This window comes from Mastomys coucha, unplaced genomic scaffold (genome assembly GCF_008632895.1).
Source record: "Mastomys coucha isolate ucsf_1 unplaced genomic scaffold, UCSF_Mcou_1 pScaffold22, whole genome shotgun sequence".
NCBI lineage: Eukaryota > Metazoa > Chordata > Mammalia > Rodentia > Muridae > Mastomys > Mastomys coucha.
In genome coordinates, this window is record NW_022196905.1 from 255531645 (window position 1) to 255557238 (window position 25594).

The 25594-nt window shown below is 47.0% G+C and overlaps 1 protein-coding gene across 1 annotated transcript in view; it reads left to right on the forward strand.

Annotated features, from left to right (window-relative positions):
• Gan (gigaxonin) overlaps positions 1 to 25594 on the forward strand; it is a 59117-nt gene that overhangs the window by 17999 nt on the left and 15524 nt on the right. The window contains exons 2-9 of the mRNA XM_031341527.1: positions 7284 to 7398; positions 11828 to 12178; positions 15542 to 15759; positions 15956 to 16077; positions 18689 to 18801; positions 19549 to 19698; positions 21253 to 21389; positions 22050 to 22178. Coding sequence (XP_031197387.1) covers positions 7284 to 7398; positions 11828 to 12178; positions 15542 to 15759; positions 15956 to 16077; positions 18689 to 18801; positions 19549 to 19698; positions 21253 to 21389; positions 22050 to 22178 — 1335 coding nt within the window. The remainder of the gene's footprint in view (positions 1 to 7283; positions 7399 to 11827; positions 12179 to 15541; positions 15760 to 15955; positions 16078 to 18688; positions 18802 to 19548; positions 19699 to 21252; positions 21390 to 22049; positions 22179 to 25594) is intronic.

The following is a 25594-nucleotide window of genomic DNA, read 5'->3' on the forward strand; positions in this document are numbered from 1 at the left end:
AGAGATGTTGGTGCTCATCTCACCTTCTCCTTTTATTCAACACAGGACCCCAGGCCGTGGGATGGTGCCGCCCAGAGGCAGGGCCTTCCACCTCAATTGACCTAACCTAGGTGGTCTCTCACAGCCATTCCTAGGGGCTAACATAGTCTAATCTTAGAGCCTGTCGGGTTGGCTGCATTATCATCACAGGTGAGGTGCAAACAGTCCCTTTTCATGGCAGTTAGCATAAGCAGGTGCAGTTCATTAGGAGATGAACAGTCCTGTGTAGGGAAACAAAAGCAGAGAAGAGCAGGTGAGGGCGGTGTGCAGGCTGCCATTGTGGGTGTTGGGCCACACCTAGCTGGGAAGAACCAGAGCTGCAGATGTGGGGGAGAGGCCCAAGAAGCATTCTGGGCAGCAGGAATGGGCCAGAGCACTTATTATGCAGTCTAAGGCAGACCTAGTTGGTCTAAGATAAGACCCAGATATCTGGTTCTCTATAGCGGCTCTCCAGAAGGTTCTGTGAGGTCAGCCCAGGGAACTACTCGTAAAGACATTCAAATTGTGACTCACAGGATGTGTGTGAGAGAAAAATTTGAAAGTAAATAAACACTGTGCTTCTTGAGTAAAAAGAATCAGATGGAGTGGGAGTAAAGGGGGCAGCACACAGACTGTTGGGACAGCATCTTTTAAAACGCCGATTGCGAACTACGGGGACAGTGCAGTGGTTACTCGTACTTGACTGCCTTTACATAGGACCTGAATTCTTTCTCAACACCCATGTCTAGTGACTCATAGCCGCCTGCAATTCGGCTAGGGGACCCAATAACCCTCTCCTGTACCCCACAGGCACCTACTCATATATACATGCACTTAGCCACACAGATGCCCACACAGTCATACATAAATAAGTGCTTTATAAACATGACATTCAGAGTCCCGCAACCTGGTGCAGTTTCTTTCTCTCTTTCTCCCCAGACAGGCCCTGTAGTTCATGGTCAGTTTCCTATTGTGGCTTGGCCACAGGAAACACTTAAGATTTCCTGGTTCATCTAGAAGTGGTGGGACTGTGTATGAAGCTGGCCTTCCTCTCTAGGTCCCAGCGCACAGTCCCTCTCACTTAGGCTTCCTCTCAATCTCGGGTTCTCAAGGTGAATGCTTCTCTCCCACATCTGTGGGAGGAACTGTGAGGCTAGCTGCTGTGTCCCTACTAGAGACAATGCCATCAGAGGCCGGTGCCAGAGGGTCCCCGTACATCTGTTGATTGAAATGTTAGCAAGAAATGAAACTACCTCAAGTGGGAACTAGAAAAGATCTTTGGAGAAAAAAGCCCACAAAACAGACATTAGGGACTGGAGAGATGACTCAGTGGTTAAGAGTGTGTAGTTATATTCCAGAGAATCTGAGTTACGTTCCCAACTCCCAAGTCAGGCAACTCACAACCTGTAACTCCAGTTCCAAGGAATCTAGGGCCCTCTTCTGGCCTCTGTGGATACTGCACTTATTTGCACAAAGCACAACCTTATTTTTTTTTTTAAGATTTATTTTATTATATACAATGAAGACTGTAGCTGTCTTCACACGCACCATAAGAGGGGTCAGATCCCATTACAGATGGTTGTGAACCACCATGTGGTTGCTGGGATTTGAACTCAGAACCTCCAGAAGAGCAATCAGTGCTCTTAACCACTGAGCCATCTCTCTAGCCCCAAAGCACAACTTTAAAAAACTGAGACATAACTTTAGAAAAAAATTTTTTAGACAGACCATATGCCTTAGGGCAATTGTAAGCTCACAACAGGATTGAGTAGGAGGTACAGAGAAGGCCTGAGCCCCTGCGTGCAGAGCTCCCTCCCCCAAGTACCCTCACATCCCCACTAAAGTGGGACATATGTTTCATCTAACAAACCTGTGTTGCCACTGCATAGTAACCCAGACCATGGTTCACATTGGGCTCCCTCTGGTTGGTGCGTAATTTGTACACTTACATAAATGTTTGAATACACACATTTGCTAGTACTGTGTCACACACAAAGAGTCTCACTGCCCTAAACCGTTTGTGTGTGTGTGTGTGTGTGTGTGTGTGTGTGTGTGTGTGTGTGTGTGTGTGTTGGGGGGAGGTCATCTGTAAAACAAATTCTCCAAAAGAACAAATGACTAGTTTGCCAGTTTGGGGTAAAAAGTGCTGGCACAGGCTGTTTCCAGGCACCTCAGAAGGCCTGCCTCATAGCAGAGTCACAGGTGACGTGGGTCATAGCAGCTGTGAGAGTAAAGCCATGAATCACCCCAGACTGTGGCGCCTCAACTCCGTAGACATCACCTTCCCCTGTGTTCTGCTGCCTGCATGTTTCCTTTATTAGAAATGAGTGTTGGCATCAGCAGAGGAGAAAAGCCCCTTCATTCCTGCTTGTCACTGTTCAGTCGAACCCTATTCCATAGCTCTTATATATGAGTGTTTCGCTTGCATGTATGTATGTGCACCACGTGTGCAGAGGTCACAAGAGGGAGGGCATCAGATCCAGTTATCAGAAAGTCCTGGGGCTGGAGAGATGGCTCAGCAGTTAAGAGCTCTTCCAGAGGTTCTGACTGAGTTCAATTCCCAGCAACCACATGGTGGCTCACAGCCATCTGTAATGGGATCCAATGCCCTCTTCTAGTGTGTGTCTGAAAATAGCTGCAGGGTACTCATAGAAAGAAAGAAAGAAAGAAAGAAAGAAAGAAAGAAAGAAAGAAAGAAAGAAAGAAAGAAAGAAAGAAAGAAAGAGAAAGAAAGGAAGGAAGGAAGGAAGGAAGGAAGGAAGGAAGGAAGGAAGGAAGAAAAAGAAAGTCCTGTCTGTATAGTAATTCTCACTCAGCTCTGTTGCACCTGAAGTTCATCTAGTGGCACTTTTTTTCTGGCACTCCTTCAACAGTAACTAACAACTCAGAATATTTTACAAACAATAGTGGAGCATTGTGCTAGTTACATTTCAATTGCTGAGATGGAAATACCCCAAAAAAATCAAGAGGGAAAGTGTGCTTGGGCTCATTACATCAGTTCATGGTTGCTTACATCTGCTGAGGCTGAACCTTCTAGAAGAAACACTTGTCAGAGAAAGCTGAAGAAAGGCTCCTTCACCAAACCCAAAAAAGCTATCAGTCCATAAATGGATTGGGTCACCCATGAGGTCGGAGCGCTCTTTATCCAGTCGTCTCCCAAACACTGGTTGCAGTGGGGACTTGAGTTTTAGGGGGACATGTAAGAGCATTTTCAGGCTGGAGAGATATCTCAGTGCTAAAGAGCACTGCCTACTCTTCCGGAAGTCCTGAGTTCAATTCCCAGCAACCACATGGTGGCTCACAACCATCTGTAATGGGATCTGATGCCCTCTTCTGGTGTGTCTGAAGACAGCTACAGTGTACTCACATGAGTAAAATAAAATAAATAAATCTTAAAAAAAAAAAAAAAAAGAGCATCATTTTCTCTTTCCAGATCTGCTGAGTTTCCTGGTAGGCTCACAGTGGTTGGAAGAATTCTTGCCTTAGGCCTGGGAGCTCAGCAGAGGAGCTAGGATGTGGCTCAGTTGGCAGAGGGTCCTGCCTAGCATGCAGGAAGCCCTGGGTGGTAGCACTAGCCAGCCAGGTGTGGTGATGCACACCTGTGATCCCAGCACCCAGCAAGTGGAAGCAGGAGGATCAGAAGACCTGAGTGAGTGAGAAATACATAAGGCCCTGTTAAAGGAAACTAGGACATAGACACATGTGCACAGGTACTCATCACATAAGTGCACGCATGCACACACAGGACACACACACACACACACACACACACACACGAGTTTGAACCTGACATGTCTGTCATGGTGAAGGGGAAGTTTAGATGTCTTAGTGAGAGTAACAGTGTTAGCCATCCCAGGAGGAGTCTCTGCAGATGCTCAGCCATGGAGAGCAGCTAGCCTAGGACTAGTCTCTCAGGAGATAGCCATTAAGTGTGCTCAGACAGTGCTGGGGGCGGGGGAGCACAGGGGTAGGATAGAAGGGCAGGTGAGTTTAAAACATAATTCATGTTAGCTTTGTTATCTAACCTCCAAATGTGAGAGTATACAATTCATTTGTCATGGGTTCTGGAAATGACATTTTAAGACGCCTCAAGTGACATATTTTAGCTGGTCAGTTTTTTCTCTCCTCTTAGTCCTCTGTGTCTGAGAAAATGACACAATCTGAAATGGATCCCCTCTTGTTGGGAAAACATGTAGCAGTATAGTCATTTTAAAGTAAGTTGTAGTTCCCTCACCCTGCCGTCTGCAACACACAGCACAGCCGGGCCTTCTTTGAACAGTACATTAGGGTGAGAAAACTTCCCCCAGCTAAGCACGTCTTTAATAGCCTTGTGCTTCTCCATCTAGGTCAGAGAAACCACACAGTAATTTGAATATGAAGGTTTAGGGTTTTCTTTTTGGTTTCAGTTTTTAAGGTTTATTTACTTTTATTTTATCTATGAGTACCTTGCCTTCCAGTATGTATGTGCGCTGTATATGTAGCTGTGCCTGAGGAGAACAGAAGAAGGCGGATATTTAGGGTATCCCCCAAAACAGGAGTTAGGAGATAGTTCTGAGCTACCACACAGGTTCTGGTAACTGAACCCAAGTCCCCTGCCAGAGCAGTAAAATTTTCTAACTGTAGAATCCTCTATATATATATATTGTGGTGTGGTGTTTTATTTTGAGCCAGGGTTTCTCTGTGTAGCCCTGGCTGTCCTGGACCGAGCTCTGTAGATCAAGCTAGCCTCAAACTCACAGAGATCTGCCTGCTTCTGCCTCCTGAGTGCTGGGATTAAAGGTGTGTGCTGTGGCCACCACTATTGGGCTTTGACTTAGGTCTTTATTAATTTTTTTCATTTCATTTATTTAGGGGTGGGTAGAGGGTGGGTGGGTGCCCCCTGGTGGGTGTGCCGCAGCACATATGGAGATTAGAGGACAATTTGCATTAGTCATTTCTGTATGTCTACCAGATATTCAGGCTCCTTTACCTGCTGCGCTTGTCTCCCTGACCCTGAACAAAGAATCAGTCATTCTTACAGGAGATTGGGGCAGCAATGGGTTGGCTAGTCCAAAAGGAACCTTTAAAATGGAGGAGTAACGGATCCGAGCAGCAGCATAGCCTCCGGGTTGACCTTGCTCAGGACACGCCTGCGGCTCGCTGCATGACCACACTGGTGAAACTTGCTGGAAATCGATTTTCTAAGGTGCTTGGGAAAGGGGGAAGGTGACTGAAGGTGGCCTCTGGATAGCTGGAAGAGCAGGAGCCTGACCGGGAGGGACCTGCACTGTGCAAGCCTCCCAGGCAATACCTCGTGGCTGTCTAGTCTTGTAGGTTTCTTTCTTTTGTTTTGTTTGCACTGCCCTCTCCTGATGGGCTTAGCATTACCTCACTTGAGGAGGAAAAATGCTTTAAAAGACAGGACCCACTTTGACAGAGAGGGCAAAAAGGATAAATTGGGAGCTGAATGGCCATGGCACCAGCACCGTGACTCTGACAGACAAATGTCAGGGGTAAAGGTTGCTGGGAGACACGCTTGTTCGCACAGGTGCATTTGGAAGGCTTTGGTATTGCTCATAAAATCTCTTGACTGAAGGTTGTCTGGCGCTTCCTTTTTACTATCAGGCATATAGATAGACCCGAGGGTGTCACAAGTGGAGGCCCAGAACATTCGCTCAGAAACATTTGCTCAGAAAAAAACTGGAGTTAGTAAGTAGTCAAGAGATTTAAATACCAAAGAGGAACAATGTTGTCTAACTACCTGCTTTATAGATCCTTAGGAGACATCTGCAGGGCCTCCTGTGCTGGTGCCTGGCTGCCAATCCAGGAGTTGCTCTTTACTTTTGCTTCCTCTGCTCTCCCGGGCTGCGTGCAGTGTCTTCAGCGCACTGACAGTCATGCCTGCACTGTGTACATGCCTTTTCTCTGGGTTTCCCTTGGTAGTCTGGGACACATTTCCCAACCACATTCTCTCTGTTCTCCTGGGCTGCGTGCAGTGTCTTCAGCGCACTGGCAGTCATGTCTGCAGTGTGCATGCCTTCTTTCTGGGTTTCCCTTGGTAGGCTGGACACACTTCCCAACCACATTCTTTCAAAGGCTGGCAGGCTGTTTGATGACTATGTAACTGAAAATATTTTGTCCTGGATTTAAAAAAAAAAAAAAAAAAACTCTTTTGGGCTATTTGTTTGTTTTGTTATGTTTCAGTGGGTTTTTTTCCTTTTCTTTTGTTTATTTTGAGACAAGGTCTCACTACCCTCCCTGGCCTGGAACTTACAAAGGAATGTTTGCCTCTGCCTACCAAGTACTAGAATTTAGAGTCCGGGACACCACACTTGGCTTCTCCTCACACTTTGGAGCTTTCTCTTTCTCCCAGACACTGTCTTTCTCTGTGTAAAGTAGGCAGCTGTTCTGACCTTCATCCCTTCCTTTGTGGCCTGTTCTCCTCCTGAGGGCTTGTGAAAAGCCATTCCCACACCCAGCATCCTTAGGTGGCATAATGATCCACCTTAGGTTGAGCCTGCCTTTCTCCACTCACAAGTACTTGTTAGGTATTTTGTCTGTGACTAGGAGACAGTCCTACCTTAAATCCAACCTCATGGATTCATCTTCTAATTTTCTTAGGGTACCTCCCCTATTTTCTAACTCTTTTTTTTTTCAGATTTTATTTATTTTGCTCTTATGTGTATAAATGTTTGCCAAAATGTGCCTGTGCCCCACATGCATGCAGTGCCCCCAGAGACCAGAAGTGGGTGTCGGATCTCCTGGGAGTGGAGTTATTGGTGCTATGAGCTCCCATGTGGCTGGTGGCTATCAAACCTAGGTCTTCAGAAAGAGCAGCCAGTGCCCTTAACCACGGAGCCATCTCTCCAGCACCTTTTTTTTTTTTTTAATTAAAGACAGTGTCTGTCTCCTTGTGTTGTACCCTGGGCTTTCTTCTCTTGCTGAGGCCCTCAGTTCAGTTTCTGGCACCCATGTCAGCAGGCTCATAACTCCTATAACTCCAGTTCCTGGGGGAAGCCAATGTCTCTGACCTCCATGAGCACCTGCAGTCATCAGGATACGTATGCACATAATAAAAATAAAGCTTTAACAGAGACGAAGTAGCATCTGTGTGCTGGGACTAAGGGTTTTTAGCTAAAGCTATGTATATTAATCTGAAGCTAAGTCCTCTAAGTAAAGGTATGTTTGCTACGCAATATATGTTGTATTATAGTGTTCAGTGCATATATATTTATAGTTGTTTCTGTTGGTTCATAGAAATTTTACATTTTTTTTCCCTTTCTTAGGACAAAGTTAAACTATAACCCTCCAAAAGATGACGGATCCACTTATAAGATTGAACTTGAAGGGATATCGGTAATGGTTATGAGAGAGATCCTGGATTACATCTTCAGTGGGCAGGTATGATGAGACCCAGGAGCAAGACCTGGCAGAGACTTAGCAGCTTTCAGAGTGGTACTGCCATGTCATCTTCTGCCATCAGGGGCATCTACTGGCATCTCCCTGGTGAAGGCCCCACATACACGTTCTTCCGGACCCTGTCCCTAGTGGAACAGCACAGATCATAGACCAAATCCCAGTTCATGCTCTTCTGAGCTCCACCCTCCAGGTTGAGGTTAGAAGAACAAGGTACACCCTTCACCACCCACTCTTGCCACCACATCTTGAATCTGGTCTTGCACAGCATCCACTCTGTCTGGCCCTTCTCTGTCTTCTTAGAAATAGAAGCATCTCTGTCACTGGGACTTGTCCTATAGAAACAGTTTCTTGCAGGATACTGCAATGAAAGGCAGCTCCCATTGAAAGCTACCTTTAGCATAGTATTGGCTGTTGGTCATGTGCTTCACCCCGCCCATGCTGTGTCTTCCTGCTTTCCCTTGACTCTCTGTGCCACATTGTTTCTGGAGATGTGATAATACCCAGGCAGGAAATGGTAAGCCGCTAGACCGCTTTCTCTTCCTGCCTCCCAGCCCTGCCCTCTTTACATACTTAGGTTCTAGCATGGGACTCTTAAGATGCTCACAAGTGCACACACACACACATACACACAAATAGGGATAAATCTTTGAAAAACAAACAGAAAAGACAAGTTGGGTAGGTATATTGGCCAGAGAGCAGAGTCACGTGTCATATGTTTAGGTGTGTGGATCTGGGTTCTGCCTTATTTTCTTCAGGATCTTGCCCTTCACCCTGACCATTGGAGCCTTTGTCACTGCTGTTTCCCCCTCCCCTTCTCTGAAAGGCCTGTTTTCCCATGAGTTGTTAAGTGTTTGGAGCATATCGCCCATCTTTTCTAAATGCATCCATGCTGTCCATACACTCAGGGATTCCAGTCCTGTTGGAGTGTGTGGTATGATTTCATAGCATTGGGAAAACATAGTTTAGAGAAACTCTCCCCTAAACACAAGGCAGCAGGAGTGCACATGTGTGATTGTTAAAATCCTAAAAACCCTGCACAGAAGGAGGACCCAGGCCACTTGTTCTCACTGGCAGGGCAAGGTCAGTGCAGTTGTGAGCACAGCCAGTGAGAGGCCAGAGAGCATGCTCTGTGCAGGCTTCTGCTGCAGCCCGGCCAAGGAACTGTCTGCAGAGCGGCTTAAACTTTAGAACCCAGGTGACAACGTAGGAATGGCAACCTCCTGAATCAGCTGTTAGGTTTCATCGAGATGTGGTCTAGTGTGTTTTCACGGGTTTTATTTAGATAGTCTGCAGTCGTTCCCTCTCTACTGGCTAAACTTAATATTCCTGGGTCTGGAGATGTGGCTGAGTGCTAGAGCCCATCCCAGCATGCATGAGGCCCCACCCACAAGGTACTGGGACCTACTACATCAAACATTAATTAAGGAAATGCCCTTTACACAGCTATACCACTCCTGGGCATATACCCAGAAGATGCTCCAATATGTAATAAGGACACATGCTCCACTATGTTCATAGCAGCCTTATTTATAATAGCCGGAGGCTGGAAACAACCCAGATGTCCTTCAACAGAGGAATGGATACAGAAATGTGGTACATTTACACAATGGAGTACTACTCCGCTATTAAAAATGATGATTTCATGAAATTCTTAGGCAAATGGGTAGAACTAGAAAATATCATCCTGAGTGAGGTAACCCAATTGCAAAAGAACACACATGGTATACACTCACTGATAAGTGGATATTAGCCCAAAAGTTCCAAATAACCAGGATATAATTCACAGACCACATGGAGCTCAATAAGAAGGAAGACCAAAGTGTGGGTGCTTTGGTCCTTCTTAGAAGGAGAACACAGGAGTAAATATGGAGATAAAGTATTGAGAGACTAAAGGAAAGGACACCCAGACAGAGACTGTCCCACCTGGGGAGTCATCCCATATACAGTTATCAAACCTAGACACTATTGTGGATGCCAAGAAGTACAGGCTGAAAGGAGCCTGGTATGACTGTCTCCTGAGAGGCCATGCCAGAGCCTTACAAATACAGGGATGGATGTTCATAGCCAACCATTGGACTGAGCTCAGAGTCCCCAGTAGAGGAGTTTAAGAAAGGACTGAAGGAGTTGAAGGGGTTTGCAACCCCATAAGAAGAACAACAATATCAACCAACTAGACCCCCCAGAATTCCCAGGGACTAAGCTATCAACAAACGATGTCTTTGTCATACATCAATGGGAGGAGAGGTCCTTGGTCCTGTGAAGGCTTGATAGATACCCCAGTGTGGGGGAATTGAGGGCAGGGAGGTGGTAGTAGGGAGGTGGTGGTGGGGAGGTAGGTGGAGGAACACCCTCATAGAAGCAGGGGAAGGGAGAATGTGATAGGGTATTTCTGGGAGGGAGGGAAACTGGGAAAGGGGATAACATTTGAAATGTAAATAAAGAAAATATCCAATAAAAAAAGAAAAAAAAAAAGAATTCCCTTTTGGTCTTGCCGGCAGCCTGATCTTACAAAGGCATTTTCTCAATAACACCTTCAATAATAAATAATCAATCAATAATGCCTTGATGCTTGATCCTCTCAGATGCCTCTAGCTTTTGTTAATTTGACATAAAACTAGCCAGTACACATTTTTAAAAAAAATGTAAAAAGAAAAAGTGGGCTAGAGAGATGGCTCAGTGTTTAAGAGCACTGACTGCTTTCCCAGAGGACCTAAGTCCAGTTCCCAGCACCCACATGGCAGGTCATAACTGTCTGTAACTCCAGTTCCAGGTACACAAACATACATATAGGCAAAACACAAATATACACAAAATAAAACAGAAATTTTTAAAAAAGGAAAAGTTATGTCTTCGGGGCAGGAAGGTTTTTTTTAAGATTTATTTATTTATTCTGTGTATATGAGTACACACTATAGCTGTACAGGTAGTTGTTGGGAATTGACTTTAGGACCTCTGTTCACTCCGGTAGACTCCACTCGCTCCAGCCCAAAAATTTATTTATTATTATTCATAAATACATTGTAGCTGTAGAGAGCGTCAGATCTCATTACCGGTGGTTGTGATCCACCACGTGGTTGCTGGGATTTGAACTCAGGACATTTGGAAGAGCAGTCAGTGCTCCTACCCACTGAGCTATCTCACCAACCCTGACATTTTCCTTATTGATTTTCCACAGTTCTGTACTCAGTTTCTGAGGCAATTAGTGATACCACATTTTTAAGTCTGCAGCATGAAAATGTATAGAGCCTGGTAAAATGTTGTTTTTGCTGGTCCTGAGCTCCCTCGTTTCTGAAGTGGTGAAGCCTGGGGAGTTGTGTGTGCTGTTGCTTTACAGTTGCTCAGAGAAGTGTGAAGCAGGGAAGAACGAAGCATCAGTCAGGAAACTGGAGAAAATTGATCAGAAAGAAAGAGTCGTAAGGAGAGAAACTTGTACATTATGAGTCTGATCCAGAAGATGGCCTAGCATTCCACTCAGCAGACAGGAATAGATAGGTCCTATTTCCATTAGGAGCAGAACATCACTGTCCCTAAATGTTCAGTCGTGTTTTTGTGTGAGTTGCAGATGTGAGCACATGGGTAGGTTCCCTCAGCAGTGGCTCATGCTAGCACAGGAGGGGAAAGCCTGGACAGGTGGAATAAAAATCAGACGGGTGGTGGTGGCACACGCATTTAATCCCAGCACTCAAGAGATAGGTGGATCTCTGAGTTTGAGGCTAGCCTGCTGTACAGAGCAAGTTCCAGGACAGCCCAGATACCCAGGCTTTGTCTCAAAATAAACAAACAAAAAGGTCAGGTATATCTGCTATAAGATAAGGCCCGTTGCTGGAGAGATGGCTCAGAAGTTAACCAGAGGTCCTGAGTTCAATTCCCAGCAACCACGTGGTGGTTCATAACCATCTATAATGAGGTCTGGTGTATTCTTCTGGCCTGCAGACATACATAGAGGCAGACTGCTGTGTATATATAATCTTTTTTTTTTTAAGTTAAAAAAAAAAGATAAGGCCCCTTGCCCCTTGATGCCTCAGACTATTGAAATATATACAGTGTATGGTCAACAGTACTTAGCCATCTTTGCTCTACAATGCTGAGGACTGGGGAACTGGAGAAATGGCTCAGTAATTAAGATTGCTTTCCTATGCTTGCAGAGGACCTGAGTTCAGTCATGGCACCCGTGTTGGCATTCTCACAACTGCCTGTAACTCCAGCTCAGGGGGATCCAATGCCTCTGACCTCTAAAAGGCACCTACATCCATGTGCTCATACACATAATTAAAACTAAATCTTTAAAATAAAAGAAATAATTGGGGCCTTCCTGTAGGCCAGACTACTAGGTTAGTGGTTTGGGAGTTCTGTTTTGTTTTGTTTTGTTTGTCTGAATGCAGCTATAAAATGCTTGTGGTAATCTTTTCAGATCAGGTTAAATGAAGATACAATCCAAGATGTTGTGCAGGCAGCTGACCTGCTCCTGCTGACGGACCTTAAAACCCTGTGCTGTGAGTTCCTGGAGGGCTGCATAGCGGCGGAGAACTGCATTGGCATCCGGGACTTTGCACTGCACTACTGCCTGCACCACGTGCATTACCTGGCCACTGAGTACCTGGAGACCCACTTCCGAGACGTCAGCAGCACAGAGGAGTTCCTGGAGCTGAGTCCACAGAAGCTCAAAGAAGTGATCTCTCTTGAGAAGCTGAATGTTGGCAACGAAAGATATGTGTTCGAGGCAGTGATTCGGTGGATAGCGCATGATGTAGAGATGAGAAAGGTACCTTCCCTCAGGACATAGCCTTGGTTTCCTTCTCATGAAGGGTTTCCTTCTCAGGATGGGTAGGAATGTGGTCTGTTGCTAAAGCTGTCAGTCTCAGACTGTTAGCAGGGGTCCTCCTGGTCCAACCAGATGGCAAGGAGGAACACTCCCAGTGCTGGCAGTCCTAGGTCCTCAAGTGTCCAAGGCTTAGGTACTGAACAGACCCAAAGGCTCACACTCCAGCCCTGAGAGCAAGGAGCCTGTTTGTCCAGGCTATTTAGTCAGACTTATAGCTATAGATGCTCAGGTTGGAGGTTTCTTGCTGGGGCTTTAATTACCAGTGGCCCTGGCGTTTGGCAGCTATTATAATCCTGGGCTTCTGGCAGCAGTGGCAGCAGGGTTCCCACCTACAGCTGTTACAGCTCCTGAGGGCCCCCAGGTGTTGAGACCCTCGGCTCCTACAGGGTTGAACGTATGTCTCTCAGACCTAGGATATCTGAGACGCTTGGATTTTACATCTAGGCAGCTCTCTGGAACTCCTCCAGTAACGGAGCCCATAGTTTCTCCTCAGCTCTTCACAGCCTTCCTTACCTCCTGTGTCCTAGTCCTGGTCACTTGATGGATGTCTTCAAGTGTCTTACTACTGTTCTTGATGCACGGCCACCACCAGTTCATTTTCGTCCATTCTCTCCTCTGTGTCACAGTTCACATGAGCTAACAGTTAAGATCCAAACTGGGAATGAAAGCCACTGAAGGAGAACCTTCTGTGGGGGCATGGGAGAGCAGCTCCCGGGAGCTATGGAAACGTTTTCTCTATAGCCACAAAGGGGGGATAGCAATAGTGTTTGAGATAATGACAGCCATCCTTCAGGACTGTTAGTAAGGTCCAGTCCCTCATGTTTATGTCAGAGAGGAGATGGCTATAATTGTGCCAGTCACAGCAGATCGTCATACCAATGAAGGACTGCTTGCACTAACCTCAGGCTGGTGACCGGGGACATGCTCCCTCTCTGGCCTGAGCGAAAATGACTGCTGGAGATTAGTGAGGCTTGTGATGGACAAAGGCCCAGTGCAGGCTGTCTGAATTATTTGTGGTGGAGACAGTGCTTGCTGGAGCCAGAGTTTGCTTCAGCAGCAGGCAGCCATGGTTGCCACGCAATGCCCTCTCTTCAGCAAAAGTAGCTGTGTTCCCTCTGAAGGCATCTACAGACTATTTAAAACAGCGGGCTGGCTCACAGTCCTTTGCTCAAGGAGCCAGGACACCTGGTAAGGGTCTAACCGTTGTCAGTCCCTAGCATCTTAGCTGATTTGGGGAAAAAAATTAAAATTACAAAGGAATGCTTAGCCAGGCATCCCAGAAGCCTTGATCCCAGAAGCAGGTGAATCTCTGAGGTCAAGGACAGCCAGAACTCTATGAGATTCTATCTGAAGATTAATAAACAAACAAATAGCAAAAACTAGGTGGAGGAGGTTCAGAGTGACAGCTGAAGAAGGGCCTCAGCAAGTGTTAGTTTAGCCTTTCAGTCCCCATTGAAATCCAACGGGGAATGGAAGTTTTCTTTTTCTTCTTTGTTTTTTAAAGATTTATTTTATGTATACGAGTACACTGTAGCTGTCTTCAGACACACCAGAAGAGGGCATTGGAACCCATTACAAATGGTTGTGAGCCACCATGTGGTTGCTGGGAATTGAACTCAGGACCTCTGAAAGAGCAGTCAGTGCTCTTAACCTCTAAGCCATCTCTCCAGTCTGGAACTTGTTTTCAATTCTTCTCTCCAATCACCTGTTTCAAAATCAGAAGTGTACTGCGTTGGTTTCGGAGAATAGATTTGGAATGCATAACACAGCTCAATGTTCTTGTCAATGCAGATTCAGTTTTTGTTTTTTTGTTTGTTTGTTTGTTTGTTGTTTTTCGAGACAGGGTTTCTCTGTATAGCCCCGGCTGTCCTAGAACTCACTCTGTAGACCAGGCTGGCCTCAGAAATCCACCTGCCTCTGCCTTCCAAGTGCTGGGATTAAAGGAGTGCACCACTACTGCCTGGCAGACTCAGTTCTTAGTGAGTATCTTGTAGATTGCAATCCCATAAGCCCGTGAAGGTGCACACTCGGAAACTGCACTGTGGTCTTAGCTGCAGTTAGACCACCTAACTGATCCACATTAGGTAACTAGGGAAGGGTGACACTCACAGGGGCTGATGGAAGACCCTGCTCCTTGGCCTTCTGGACCATCTCTTGCCTCAGGGAGTTGGGGTGGCCTGGTTACTAGGGAAGGTGACAACTCTTTGTCCTTTGGTTAATCTGACTTCTCAGAACATGGAAACATATGTTTGAGGTTACTCAAGGGTTCCCCCTTTCCCACAGAGGCCATACTTGATGGTTAGTTGATCAGATCTGTGGTCAAGTCACCCAGAGCATGCCCAAGTGTCAGAGATAGCCACCAAGATCAAAAGTACCCAAAGTTGTGAGATAGTTTTGAACCATGATCATTGTAGGAATTACTGTACAGTTCTGGGTTTGTTTGTTTGTTTATCTTTGGCTTTGCTGATTTTCTTACAGTATTAATGTTGCTCTGTTGCCCGAGTTTACCACACTGGTCTTACTGTCGCCATCCTAGGGCATCCATAAGTGTGGCTTAGTCACACTTCATCCAGGTGTGTGAGACAATACAGCATTGCTTACTTAACACACTGGGGCAGGGCCTACAGTGTGAGAAAAGCTCTTGAAACATTCAAACCTTTCTTCCCAGAGACTGTGGACAACCAGAAAAGTAGAGAAGGAGCGCAGAGCAGAGTGCCACATGCCTGTCATCCCGGGACTTGGAGGCTTGAGGCAGGAGGAAGGTGGGCTTGAAGGCAGCCTAGATTACAGCAAGACCATGTCTTGAAAGGGGGCTAGAGAAAAGGCTAAGCAGTTAGGAACATCTACTGCTTTTGCAGAGGACCCAGTTTGAGTTCCTAGCACCCACACCAAGCAGCTCACAACAGCCAGTAATTCCAGCTCTAGAAAATCAGACTCCCTCTTCTGACCTATAGGTACCTGCATGCACGGGCACGCGCACACACACACATACACACATACATGCACATGCATGCACATACATACACACATGCACACACGCACGCACGTGCACACGCGCGCATACACATGCACACACGTGCACACACATACACACGCACACACACATGCACACGCGTGCATACACGCACACACACACATGAATGTGGAGAGGAGAGGAGGGGGCTGGTGTGCATATGCAGGCAGGACTGACAGACACATAGTTTCAGCTCATAGACTGCTAACAGATGCCATCTGCTGTGAACCAGAGTGTGCTTCAGAAGACCTGTGTCATCCCTGTCCTGTCCCCCCTCCACCTGTCTGCAGGTCCACATGAAGGATGTCATGTCAGCACTGTGGGTTTCAGGGCTGGATTCCAGCTACCTGCGGGAGCAGATGCTGAATGAACCCTTGGTGCGAGAAATTGTCAAAGAGTGCAGCAACATCCCGCTCAGCCAGCCGCAGCAGGGGGAGGCCATGCTGGCCAGCTTCAAGCCCAGGGGCTACTCAGAGTGCATAGTGACCATTGGAGGAGAGGAAAGAGTGTGAGTGTGGCTGGAAGTGGGTGGAGGGAAGGGAACTCCGGGGGGGGGGGGGCAACAGAAAATGCCGGATAATTTTCTGTGTCTAAAGTGTAACAGTAGTTGACTATTATGAAGTGTTTAACCATCTGTAGAGTACTGAGATTGACGGTGGTTATCATGAGAGGAGCTGTAAGACATCAATTATGTATTTCCTTAGGTCACGGAAACCCACGGCGGCCATGCGATGTATGTGCCCTCTCTACGACCCTAACCGGCAGCTGTGGATTGAACTGGCTCCTCTGAGCATGCCGAGAATTAACCATGGAGTTCTTTCAGCAGGTACTCTCTGCTCAGTGTTAGCAGAACCCTGGCCAAGTATTACATTATTTCAGGGTTGCACAGACAGACAGGTATGATCTTTGCCTGGTGGTGCACAGCTTTAATCTCAGTACTCAGGAGGCACAGGCAGGAGGATCTCTGGGAGTTTGAGACCAGCCTGGTCTGTATAGGGCATTCAGGCCAGCTAGGGATATATAGTTGTATACTCCCTCAAAAAAAAGTTTAATGCTTAGGGGTGTAGCTTAGATAGTTGAGTGCCCTGGGCTTGAGCTCTAGCACCACCCAGTATGGCGGTGGCATATGGGTTCTAGGGATCAAACTCAGACTGTCAGCCTTTGCACCAAGCTCTCTTACCTGCAGAGCCATATTGCCTGCCCTCTTGTCTGCCTCATCTACTTATTTGCCCATGTTCCTCAGTTATTGGACGTCTCGTGGAGCATGTCAGACCTTTCTCCACATTCTCTGCTTGCCTTTGTCAGCTCTGTCCTTTTTCCTGGGTGTGGGGGCTTCTCTGTGCAGCCCTGGCTGTCCTGGAGCTCACTCTGTGGACCAGGCTGGCCTTGAACTCACATAGATCCTCCTGCCTTTGCCTACTGAGTTCTGGGATTAAAGGTGTGTGTCATTACCACCCAGCAGCTTCTGTCTTTTTGTCTCTCTGACATGGAGTTGATGGTTGCTTTTGATCTGTCTTGGTGACTTTTCACCTCTGAAAGCCTGTTAGGCCACCCATGGAATTTATTTTTGTGTCTCTGTGAGTGGTTCCATGTGCAGTCAGTCATTCGGTAGTTGTGCGTTCCTCTGTGAGTGGTTCAATGTGTGTCATTCGGTGGCTGTGTGTTCCTCTGTGAGTGGTTCTATGTACGGTCATTCGGTGGCTGTGCGTTCCTCTGTGAGTGGTTCTATGTACGGTCATTCGGTGGCTGTGTGTTTCTTGGGGTTGTGGTGACTTTTGCTGCTTTGTCTTCCTGGTCAGTCACCCAGTACAGGTCTTTGCAGCTCTGTGTCTAGTGTTCGCTTCTGCTCTTATTCTATAGAAGCGGAGCTCTTGGTGTGCCCGAGAGCACTCACCGGGTGCCCTTACTTGTAGGAATAATTTCCTAGACAAGCAGAAGGTTTAAATCAGTTGAGCTGGCCAAGGTGGGAAAAGGCCCATGCCACCACTCCTGACAACACGAGTTCAATCCCTGGGACTCAGAATGTGGAAGGAAAGAAAGAACTCTTACAAGTTGTCCTCTGACCTTCATACATGGTCCATGGCATGTGCACATATGTACACACATGCACATACTTTACATTTTTATTTTAATCTTTTGACAATATCATACATGAAAACATTGCATTTATATTATTCTTATCACTCCCTCTGTTATCTTCACCTCTTCCCGTGTCCCATGACCCCTCCCCAACTAGTGACCTCCTCTTCTGTGATTTATATATGTGTGTATATATGTATATGCATATACACCTATATAGAAATATAAATAATATATGTAAATATATATTGTGAAAGTATACCTATATAACATAAAGTATGTTCCTATATATATAAATATATAGGTAGGTGAATATATATATATATATAAAATCTCCTGAGTCAGCTAGTGTTGACTGTATGTACACATGTCTAGGGTTGACCATTTAGGATTGGGAAACCTAACAGGAGCTCATCCATGAAGAAAACTGATTCTCCTCATTATCCACTGACCATCTCCAGTACTCCACCGAGAAGCATGTGGGGCCTTATGTAATCCCCCCGTCCGTGTTGGCATGAGGACCAATTGTGCAATCAACTGTTGAGAGTTTACGGCTGCAGCTTCCCTGTCACATCTAAAAGACACTGTCTTGCAGCAGACATCTACCTTCTGACTCATACAGTCTTCCCCCTCCTGTCTTCCATGATGTCCCCTGAGCCTTGGGTGTAGGGCTTGTGTTGTAGATGTCCCAGGGAGGGTGGAACAGCCATGGTCATTTGTATCCTGCATTTTGGCCAGTTGTACTCTCTGCATTAGGCTCCGTCTGCCACAGACAGACGCCTCTTTGATGAGGCTAAGAGCCGTGCTTACCAAGAGAAAGTGTATATGGTGTCAAATGTGATTTTAAAGAGGAAAGCTGAGTGCTGGTTCCAGCTGCCCCCGTTACTCATCATTTCCCAGTTTGTGTGGTGTTGGGGATAAAGTTTGGGACCTTGTCTGTGCTCATCATGTGCCCCTTACTGACCTCACTTACTGGTATCACTACCCCAACAGCAGGCTCAACAGTTAATCTTGAATTCTGTCTGCATGTCGAGTATCCTGTGCCGAGAGGATCCCTGTCACCTTGAGACCAGATGTGGACTGTAGGTCCGATGCAGTTGAGACTCAGAGATAGGGGATGAAGTGGGGAGCTGCCTGGTGACTGAAGGGTGGGGTCACCTTTCTTCTCCTCCTGTAGGGTAAGAATCAACTCAGAGACTGTGTTGAATAAAGCAGAATAGCCAGAGTGACTAACAAGTTTGACTCTGTCATCAAGGAGCAAGAAGACTGCCGGGGTTGGGGAGGGGAGCTCGAAATGCCAGGCCACTGCACCATGGCAACTGCTGGAGTGTCCTGTGTGTCCCTTGTGCTTCTTACAGAAGGATTTCTGTTTGTGTTGGGGGGCCAAGATGAAAATAAGCAGACACTGAGCTCAGGAGAGAAGTATGACCCAGACGCCAACACGTGGACTGCACTCCCACCCATGAATGAGGTATGGTGCAGTTTGTCTCCGGGGTGTGTTTCTTTTCTCTCTGGCAGTTTTATTGGGTGTGGGTTCCCATGTAGGGAAAGAAGAGGTAGCCTGGCCTCTCCCTACCTGGATCCCTGTTCTCCCAAATCTTCCTCCCCTCCCTGCCTTCTCCTGGCCTCCAGCACCTCCTCCCTGCAGAGATCTGTCCCTCACCTCCCTTACTATTTGACCTGGTCTCAAGATGCCTTCCCACCACCTTCCCTTCTCTGCTGTGCCCTACCTCTGCGCACACTGGCTTTACATGTTCCTATAAGACTCCTCAAGCCAGGAATTTTCTGTGTTCGGTTTGGGCTTTGGGTAAATGATAAGCACCTCAGGTTTCTGGAATTCCTGATACTCGGGCATGCCCTGTCCTCCCTGCTGCTTCTCCTGGACATGAGCAGTCCACACAACATGGCTTTTGCCACCTTTCACAGTTACCTCAGAAACCTGCCTGCCCATAACTGCACAGAAGCAATGCTATGGAGCCAGCTGTCCTTGTAGGCGCTCTTCTCAATTCTGTAGGTTAAGCACAGCATCTCTGCTGATGAGCCTGCATCTTTTGCCCCTGGCCCTGAGGAGGACCGGCTCTGTCTGTTGTGCCAAGGAAGCTACACATAGCAAGGAGACACTCCAAGGAAAAACAGTGTGAACAGGGCTCCTCTTTGCTGGAATAAAATAATGTGGAATATCCACTTTCGTCTACCAAGGTTTGCAATGTCTTTCCAGGCAAGACACAACTTTGGGATCGTGGAGATAGATGGGATGCTCTACATTCTCGGAGGGGAGGATGGCGACCGTGAGCTGATTTCCATGGAGTGTTACGATATTTATTCAAAAACATGGACAAAGCAACCTGACTTGACCATGGTTAGGAAGGTGAGTGCCTCAGTCTGCTGCTGCTGGCTTCTTCACAAGCTGGCTTCAGAGTCAGTGTTTCTCTCTGAGGTTGGTTGTTGCCATGGGAAGGCTCATCCCCAGGGCCTCACACAGTACTCTAGTGCTGAGCAAAGTCCTCGGCACACACCCTCATTTCTTAAGTGTGCCTTTGGCACAACAGAAAATGCTCAGGGGATCCAGGACCTAGAATTCTGTCTCTGTTGGCAGTTTGCCTTCATGTCAGCAGTCACACATCACAGCAGGAAAAAGCCTGTGCGAGAGTTTGTCTGGCTCTGAGTAGCAGTGCTATGTTCTCTGGAGTGGACACTTTTGAATAGCTGGATCTCTCCCCCTTTCCTGACTTACTCTACAAGTAAAAGGCTGCAATGGCTTCTTCCTGTGGGCCTCTCTCATTTAGACTCAGGTTACAGGCAGAGCTGTCCATCAGTCCTGGCCATGGCTCTAGTTCATGCCATAGATACCCTGTTTTCTCTTACTGTATACACGACTTTCTGTCTTAGGGTTTTATTACTGTGAAGAGACACCATGGCAACTCTTATAAGGGAAATATTTAATTGGGGCTGGCTTACAGTTTTGAGGGTTCAGTCCATTATCATCAAGGCAGGAGGCATGGCAGCATCCAGACAGACATGATGCTGGAAAAGGAGCTGAGAGTTGTACATCTTGATTCACAGGCAGCAGGGGAAAAACTGTCACACTAGGCATAGCTTGAGCCTAGGAGACCTCAAAGCCCACCCCTCAGTGACACACTTCTTCCAACACGGCCATGCCTCCTAATAGTGCTGCTCCCTGGGGTATGGGACCATTTGATTCAAACTACCACACCATCCAACTAAACAATTGTGACAGCAACTGAACAACTTACTGTTTCAATATCCTAACTCCTGGGAATGTAAACACTGGAGTAAAGAGATAGATGCTAGAAGACCCTTCCGTTCCCCATGTCACCCAGTGTGTTATGCTTGGAACTCACGGCTTGTGAACACCAGGCAAGTGCCACGCCACTGCTGACAGTGCCAGTAAAAAGTTAGCCTACGGGGACATCAAGAGGGCTCAGTGGGTAAAGGTGCTTACTACAAGCTTTATGATCTATCTGACCTGATAGATCAGAGTCCACATGGTGGACGAAGGGAGCTAGGTCAAAACAAAAAACAAAAAAATCAAAAAAACCAACATATTTTATAGGATGATGGGCTGAGAGCCAGTGTAGTGGCAGAACCCTGGCCTGGCATATTTGAGGTTCTGGGCTCCATGCCCAGCATGGCTCCCAAGAAGTAGAGGAAAGTGGAGTTACTGGGTTAATTTGCTAAAGATGGACAAAGACTCCTCTTTTGGAGATTTGCAGTGCATGTCGCCAGCTGTTCCTTCCCATCTCTGGGGTCCTGTGGGTCGTGTTAGAAGGCATCATGGTTTTACCCTTAGGAGTCAGAGCTTGTCCTACATGTGTGACCATGCTCTCTGGGCCAGTTGCTATCTGTCCATCCAAGTCTAATGACAAATGGTTCCTTCCCCACCATTGTTCTTTCCTTTCAGATTGGCTGCTATGCAGCTATGAAAAAGAAAATCTATGCCATGGGCGGAGGCTCATATGGAAAACTGTTTGAGTCTGTGGAGTGTTACGATCCACGGACCCAGCAATGGACTGCCATATGCCCACTGAAAGAGAGGAGGTGAGGCAGAGTGTGTGTGCCCATCAGTACACTACACTTGATGTATGAGGCCACAGAACCTAGCAGCCCCTAAAACAGAAGGCCCATACACACATATAATGTAGAGCATTGCAGGTACAACAAGCAATAAATGCTGGGGAGATGGCTCAGTGTTAAAGTATCTGGTGTGTTACACAAACATGAGGGCCAGCCCTCAGAACCCCAATATCCAAATAAATGTCAGGCAGGTGGTCCCAGCACTGGAAAGACAAAGAAAGACAAGGGGTCTCTAAGAAAGCTGGCTAGCAGAACTACCCTATCAGCAAACTCTGGGTTCAACCGAGAGACCTAGCCTTAATGAATAAGAAATCACTAGTGAGCCTGGCGGTGGTGGCGCACGCCTTTAATCCCAGCACTTGGGAGGCAGAGGCAAGCGGATTTCTGAGTTCGAGGCCAGCCTGGTCTACAGAGTGAGTTCCAGGACAGCCAAGGCTACACAGAGAAACCCTGTCTCGAAAAAAAGAAAAAAGAAAAAAAAAAAAAAAAGAAATCACTAATGATATCACATGCACACACTACTCGGAGGTCTCAAAAAGACCAACAAACAAAAGAACAGTAGAAGAGGAATTAGGGCTGAAGTCCTGAATTCTAAGCCCGCACCTGTGTTCCGTGGCCCTGCAGGTTTGGAGCAGTGGCCTGTGGTGTTGCCATGGAGCTGTATGTATTTGGAGGCGTCCGAAGTCGAGAGGACATCCAGGGCAGCGAGATGGTCACCTGCAAGTCTGAGTTCTATCATGATGAGTTTAAGAGGTAATCAGTCTGGAGGCTTCCACGCCTTCTCTCTCTCCCCGTACAGCACTCTCGAGGCTCCCCCTCCTGCCCCTCCCTCCAGGCCTCAGAGGTGTATCTTGGCTTTGATTTCCAGTGACATCACTGAGTTCTCTATTTCGGGGGTGTGTCCAGTACATGCTGGATATTTTTTCAGTGACTTGAGAAGTTGATGTCTGAGTTAATCCTCTATTGCTGTGGTAAGGCATGATGACTAAGACAGCTTATAGAAGAGTGCATGCCATTGGGCTTATGGTATCAGAGGATTAGAGTCCATAAGGGTGGAACAAAGGCATGGTGGTAGGAACAACTGAGGGGTTACATCTTCGTCCAAAAGGTGGGGTGGGGGGAGAACACGAACTGGTAGTGGTGAGTTTCTTGAAACCACAAAGCCCACTCACTGCCAGTAGCACACCTCTAACAAGCCTACACCTCCAACCCTTCCCAAACAGTTCCACCAACCAGGGACCAGATACTCAAATATATGGGTTTGTGGACTTTATTCTCATTCAGACCACCATAGTGACTTAAAGAGACAACACAGAACCTGGAACTTAGCACATATTTGATATTGTCCTGTTAGTATATACATGCCTTTTTTCTTTCTTTCTTTCTTTTTTTTTTTCATACAGGGTTTCTCTATGTAATCCAGGCTGTCTTGGAACTTGCTACATAGACCAGACTGACATTGAAACTCAGAGATCTACCTGCTTCTGCCTCCCAAGTGCTGGGGTTAAAGGCATGAGCCACTACACCTAGCCATATGTAGCCTTTTATGACAGGGCCTTCATCTGCTTTTCCTGCTGCTGTCTGCCCAAAGGCTCCACACCGAGCCCTTAGCTAGCTCAGCTCTGGGCTGCTTCTGCCTGAAATACCCCTCATTGCCCATCGAGTTAACTTGGCCGATTCTGAATTGTCACTCTTCAGAGAGAGCCTTTGCTGTCTTCTTCCATGCACACACATACACTCCTCAGTCCCCAGTCCCTTGTCTCCTACACATGTGTCTGGCTTCGTAACTGTTAACTGAATGTATACGAGGCACGGTCCCATATGGTCCTCCAACATCAAACCTGGCAGGCATCAGATGCTCCATCATGTGTCAGTTGAGCTGGTGTCTGAGATATTAAAACACTGACAGGATTCAATTGCCAGGACCCTCAAAAGAGAAAGAAAGCGGAGTTCCACAGCTTGTCCTCTGACTTCCACACAGCTTGTCAGTGCCTGCACACAGCCACACACACATACAGAGATAGACAGAGACACTGACACACACAGACACACACATACACAGATATACAGAGACGCAAGCACACAACACACATAGAGAGACATACATACAGAGAGATATACACAGACAGACACAAACACACACAGATAGACAGATACACACAGAGAGAGATATACACACACAGTAGATGAATAAATGTAAAAAGAACAACCTTTTTAAAAACACCTGACAGGCCATGGCATGAGCCTGTGGTAGGTGCTGCCCCACTCCTCCTCTCAGATTTTTGTAAACCCGAGGCAGTGTTCTCACTGCAGTGACCTGTTCAGATCCCAAGGGGAGCCTGCTGCACACAGTGTGATCCTATGCACTTTGGTCATGCTACCAGGTGGGGGTGCCATAAGATAACGCCTCGTTTCCTGTCTTTGAGGTGGGGCGAATAATAAACAGACACAGTGTTAGACATGCCTATGAATGTTGCCTGGCCTGTCACATGTCTTCCGTCTCAGATACTTCAGACGTCTCTTTACTTCCCGTCATTAGAGGTAGACTGCCAGGGGAATTCACTAGACAGAAAATGAGGAGGCAGCTTCGAAGGCATTTGCTGTGTGGGGGTGGGCAGGGATGTCAGGCTTGTTAGTTCTCCTTTGATAAGCCGCAGTGGGGGAGTGCTGCCTCCGTAGGAAATAGTGTATTAATCTCCTGCCCAGATGAGCGTGAGACAGTCTGTCCCGCTTGATTAACAAGCAGTAGCAGTGTGTTTGGCTTTTGATAAAATATGGACACAAACCGTTTTTTGTGATGACTGACTCCATGCGTAGTCAGCATGAACTGCAACGTGTCAGAAGTCATTTGCTTACGTTTCTATTCCTTTTGTCTGTTGCCTTGGGTGGGATCAATTCTGACGGTAATGCTTCCCAGGCGTCCCAGGACACGCTGTATTGTTGTTAGAACCTTGGTATTCCCATCAGCCTGCTCGGAGTCTGTTCTGAGCAGCAGACTACAGTGCTGTGGTGGGAAGGGGGGTATGCTTTGCTTCTGTGTGTCTACTTTGACTCTCTTTTTCTTTTTCTTTTTCTTTTTCTTTTTCCATTTCTGTTTTGAGGTCTCACTCTGTAGCCGTGACTGGCCTGGAACTCTATATAGTCCAGGCATGTCATGAACTCACAGAGATCTTCCTGCCTCTGACTCCCTACCATGCCTGGCTTTAAACTTATTTTTTATTACTTACTTGTGTATGTGTGCCATATGTGGGGGTGCTCAAGGGGATCAAAGAGGATGTGAGATCCCCTGGAGCTGGAGTTGTGAACACCAGATGTGGGTGCTAGGAACCAAACCCAGGTCCTCTTGAAAAGCAGCCAGCACTCTTGACCACTGCCCGTGCCCCCATTCTTGTATTTAAAGGGGAGAGGTCAGTAGGCAAAGTACTTGCTGCTCAAACCTGCGGGTCTTCATTCTGCCCCACCCTCAAGAAAGCCAGGCAGGACATCAGCCTAGACCCATGTGCAAGCACACCATGACACATGAATGCATTCACAAACACATGTGAATACATACACAAACACAAAAAATTAAATAAAGCTCCTGATCTTAAAAACCTTTTTTCCTAATAAACTCTATGCATCTTCAGCCTCTGTGTCCCCACGCTCCCCTGTGTTAGCCTGTAAACAGGGAACAGCTGCCAGGACCTCTTGTCAGTGACACACAGGACATCTGCACATTTGTAAACCACTGAGCATGAGAAAAACCAGATGCCGCAGAGTCACTGCCTGGCTCATGCGTTCTCCTGCAGCCTGCGAGGCTCGGGCACTGCCAGCCGCCAGTCTTACAGTGAGCACTGAGCACAGGTGCTGAGCAGTCAGCAGACCTGGAACCCACACTCAGACTTTTGGGCTGCAGAGTCCCTCCTTCGCACTCACCCACTGGCCTGACTATGTTCCCATAAATACTGGCCGAAAAATCCCACCCAGCAGTGGGGCAGTGTTCCCTCCTGGGTGTGCACTCTTGCACACTGTGGAAACTGCTGCCAGATGAGCAGTCTGGGTTAGATGGGAGACCATTCCGATTGTATGTAATCTCTTGTCTTTCCTGTCTTTGTTCCTTATTTTTAGATTAAAACTTTCCTGGAAAATTGCCATATCTTACTATTTTCTGTAGTTTCTGAATTAAAAAA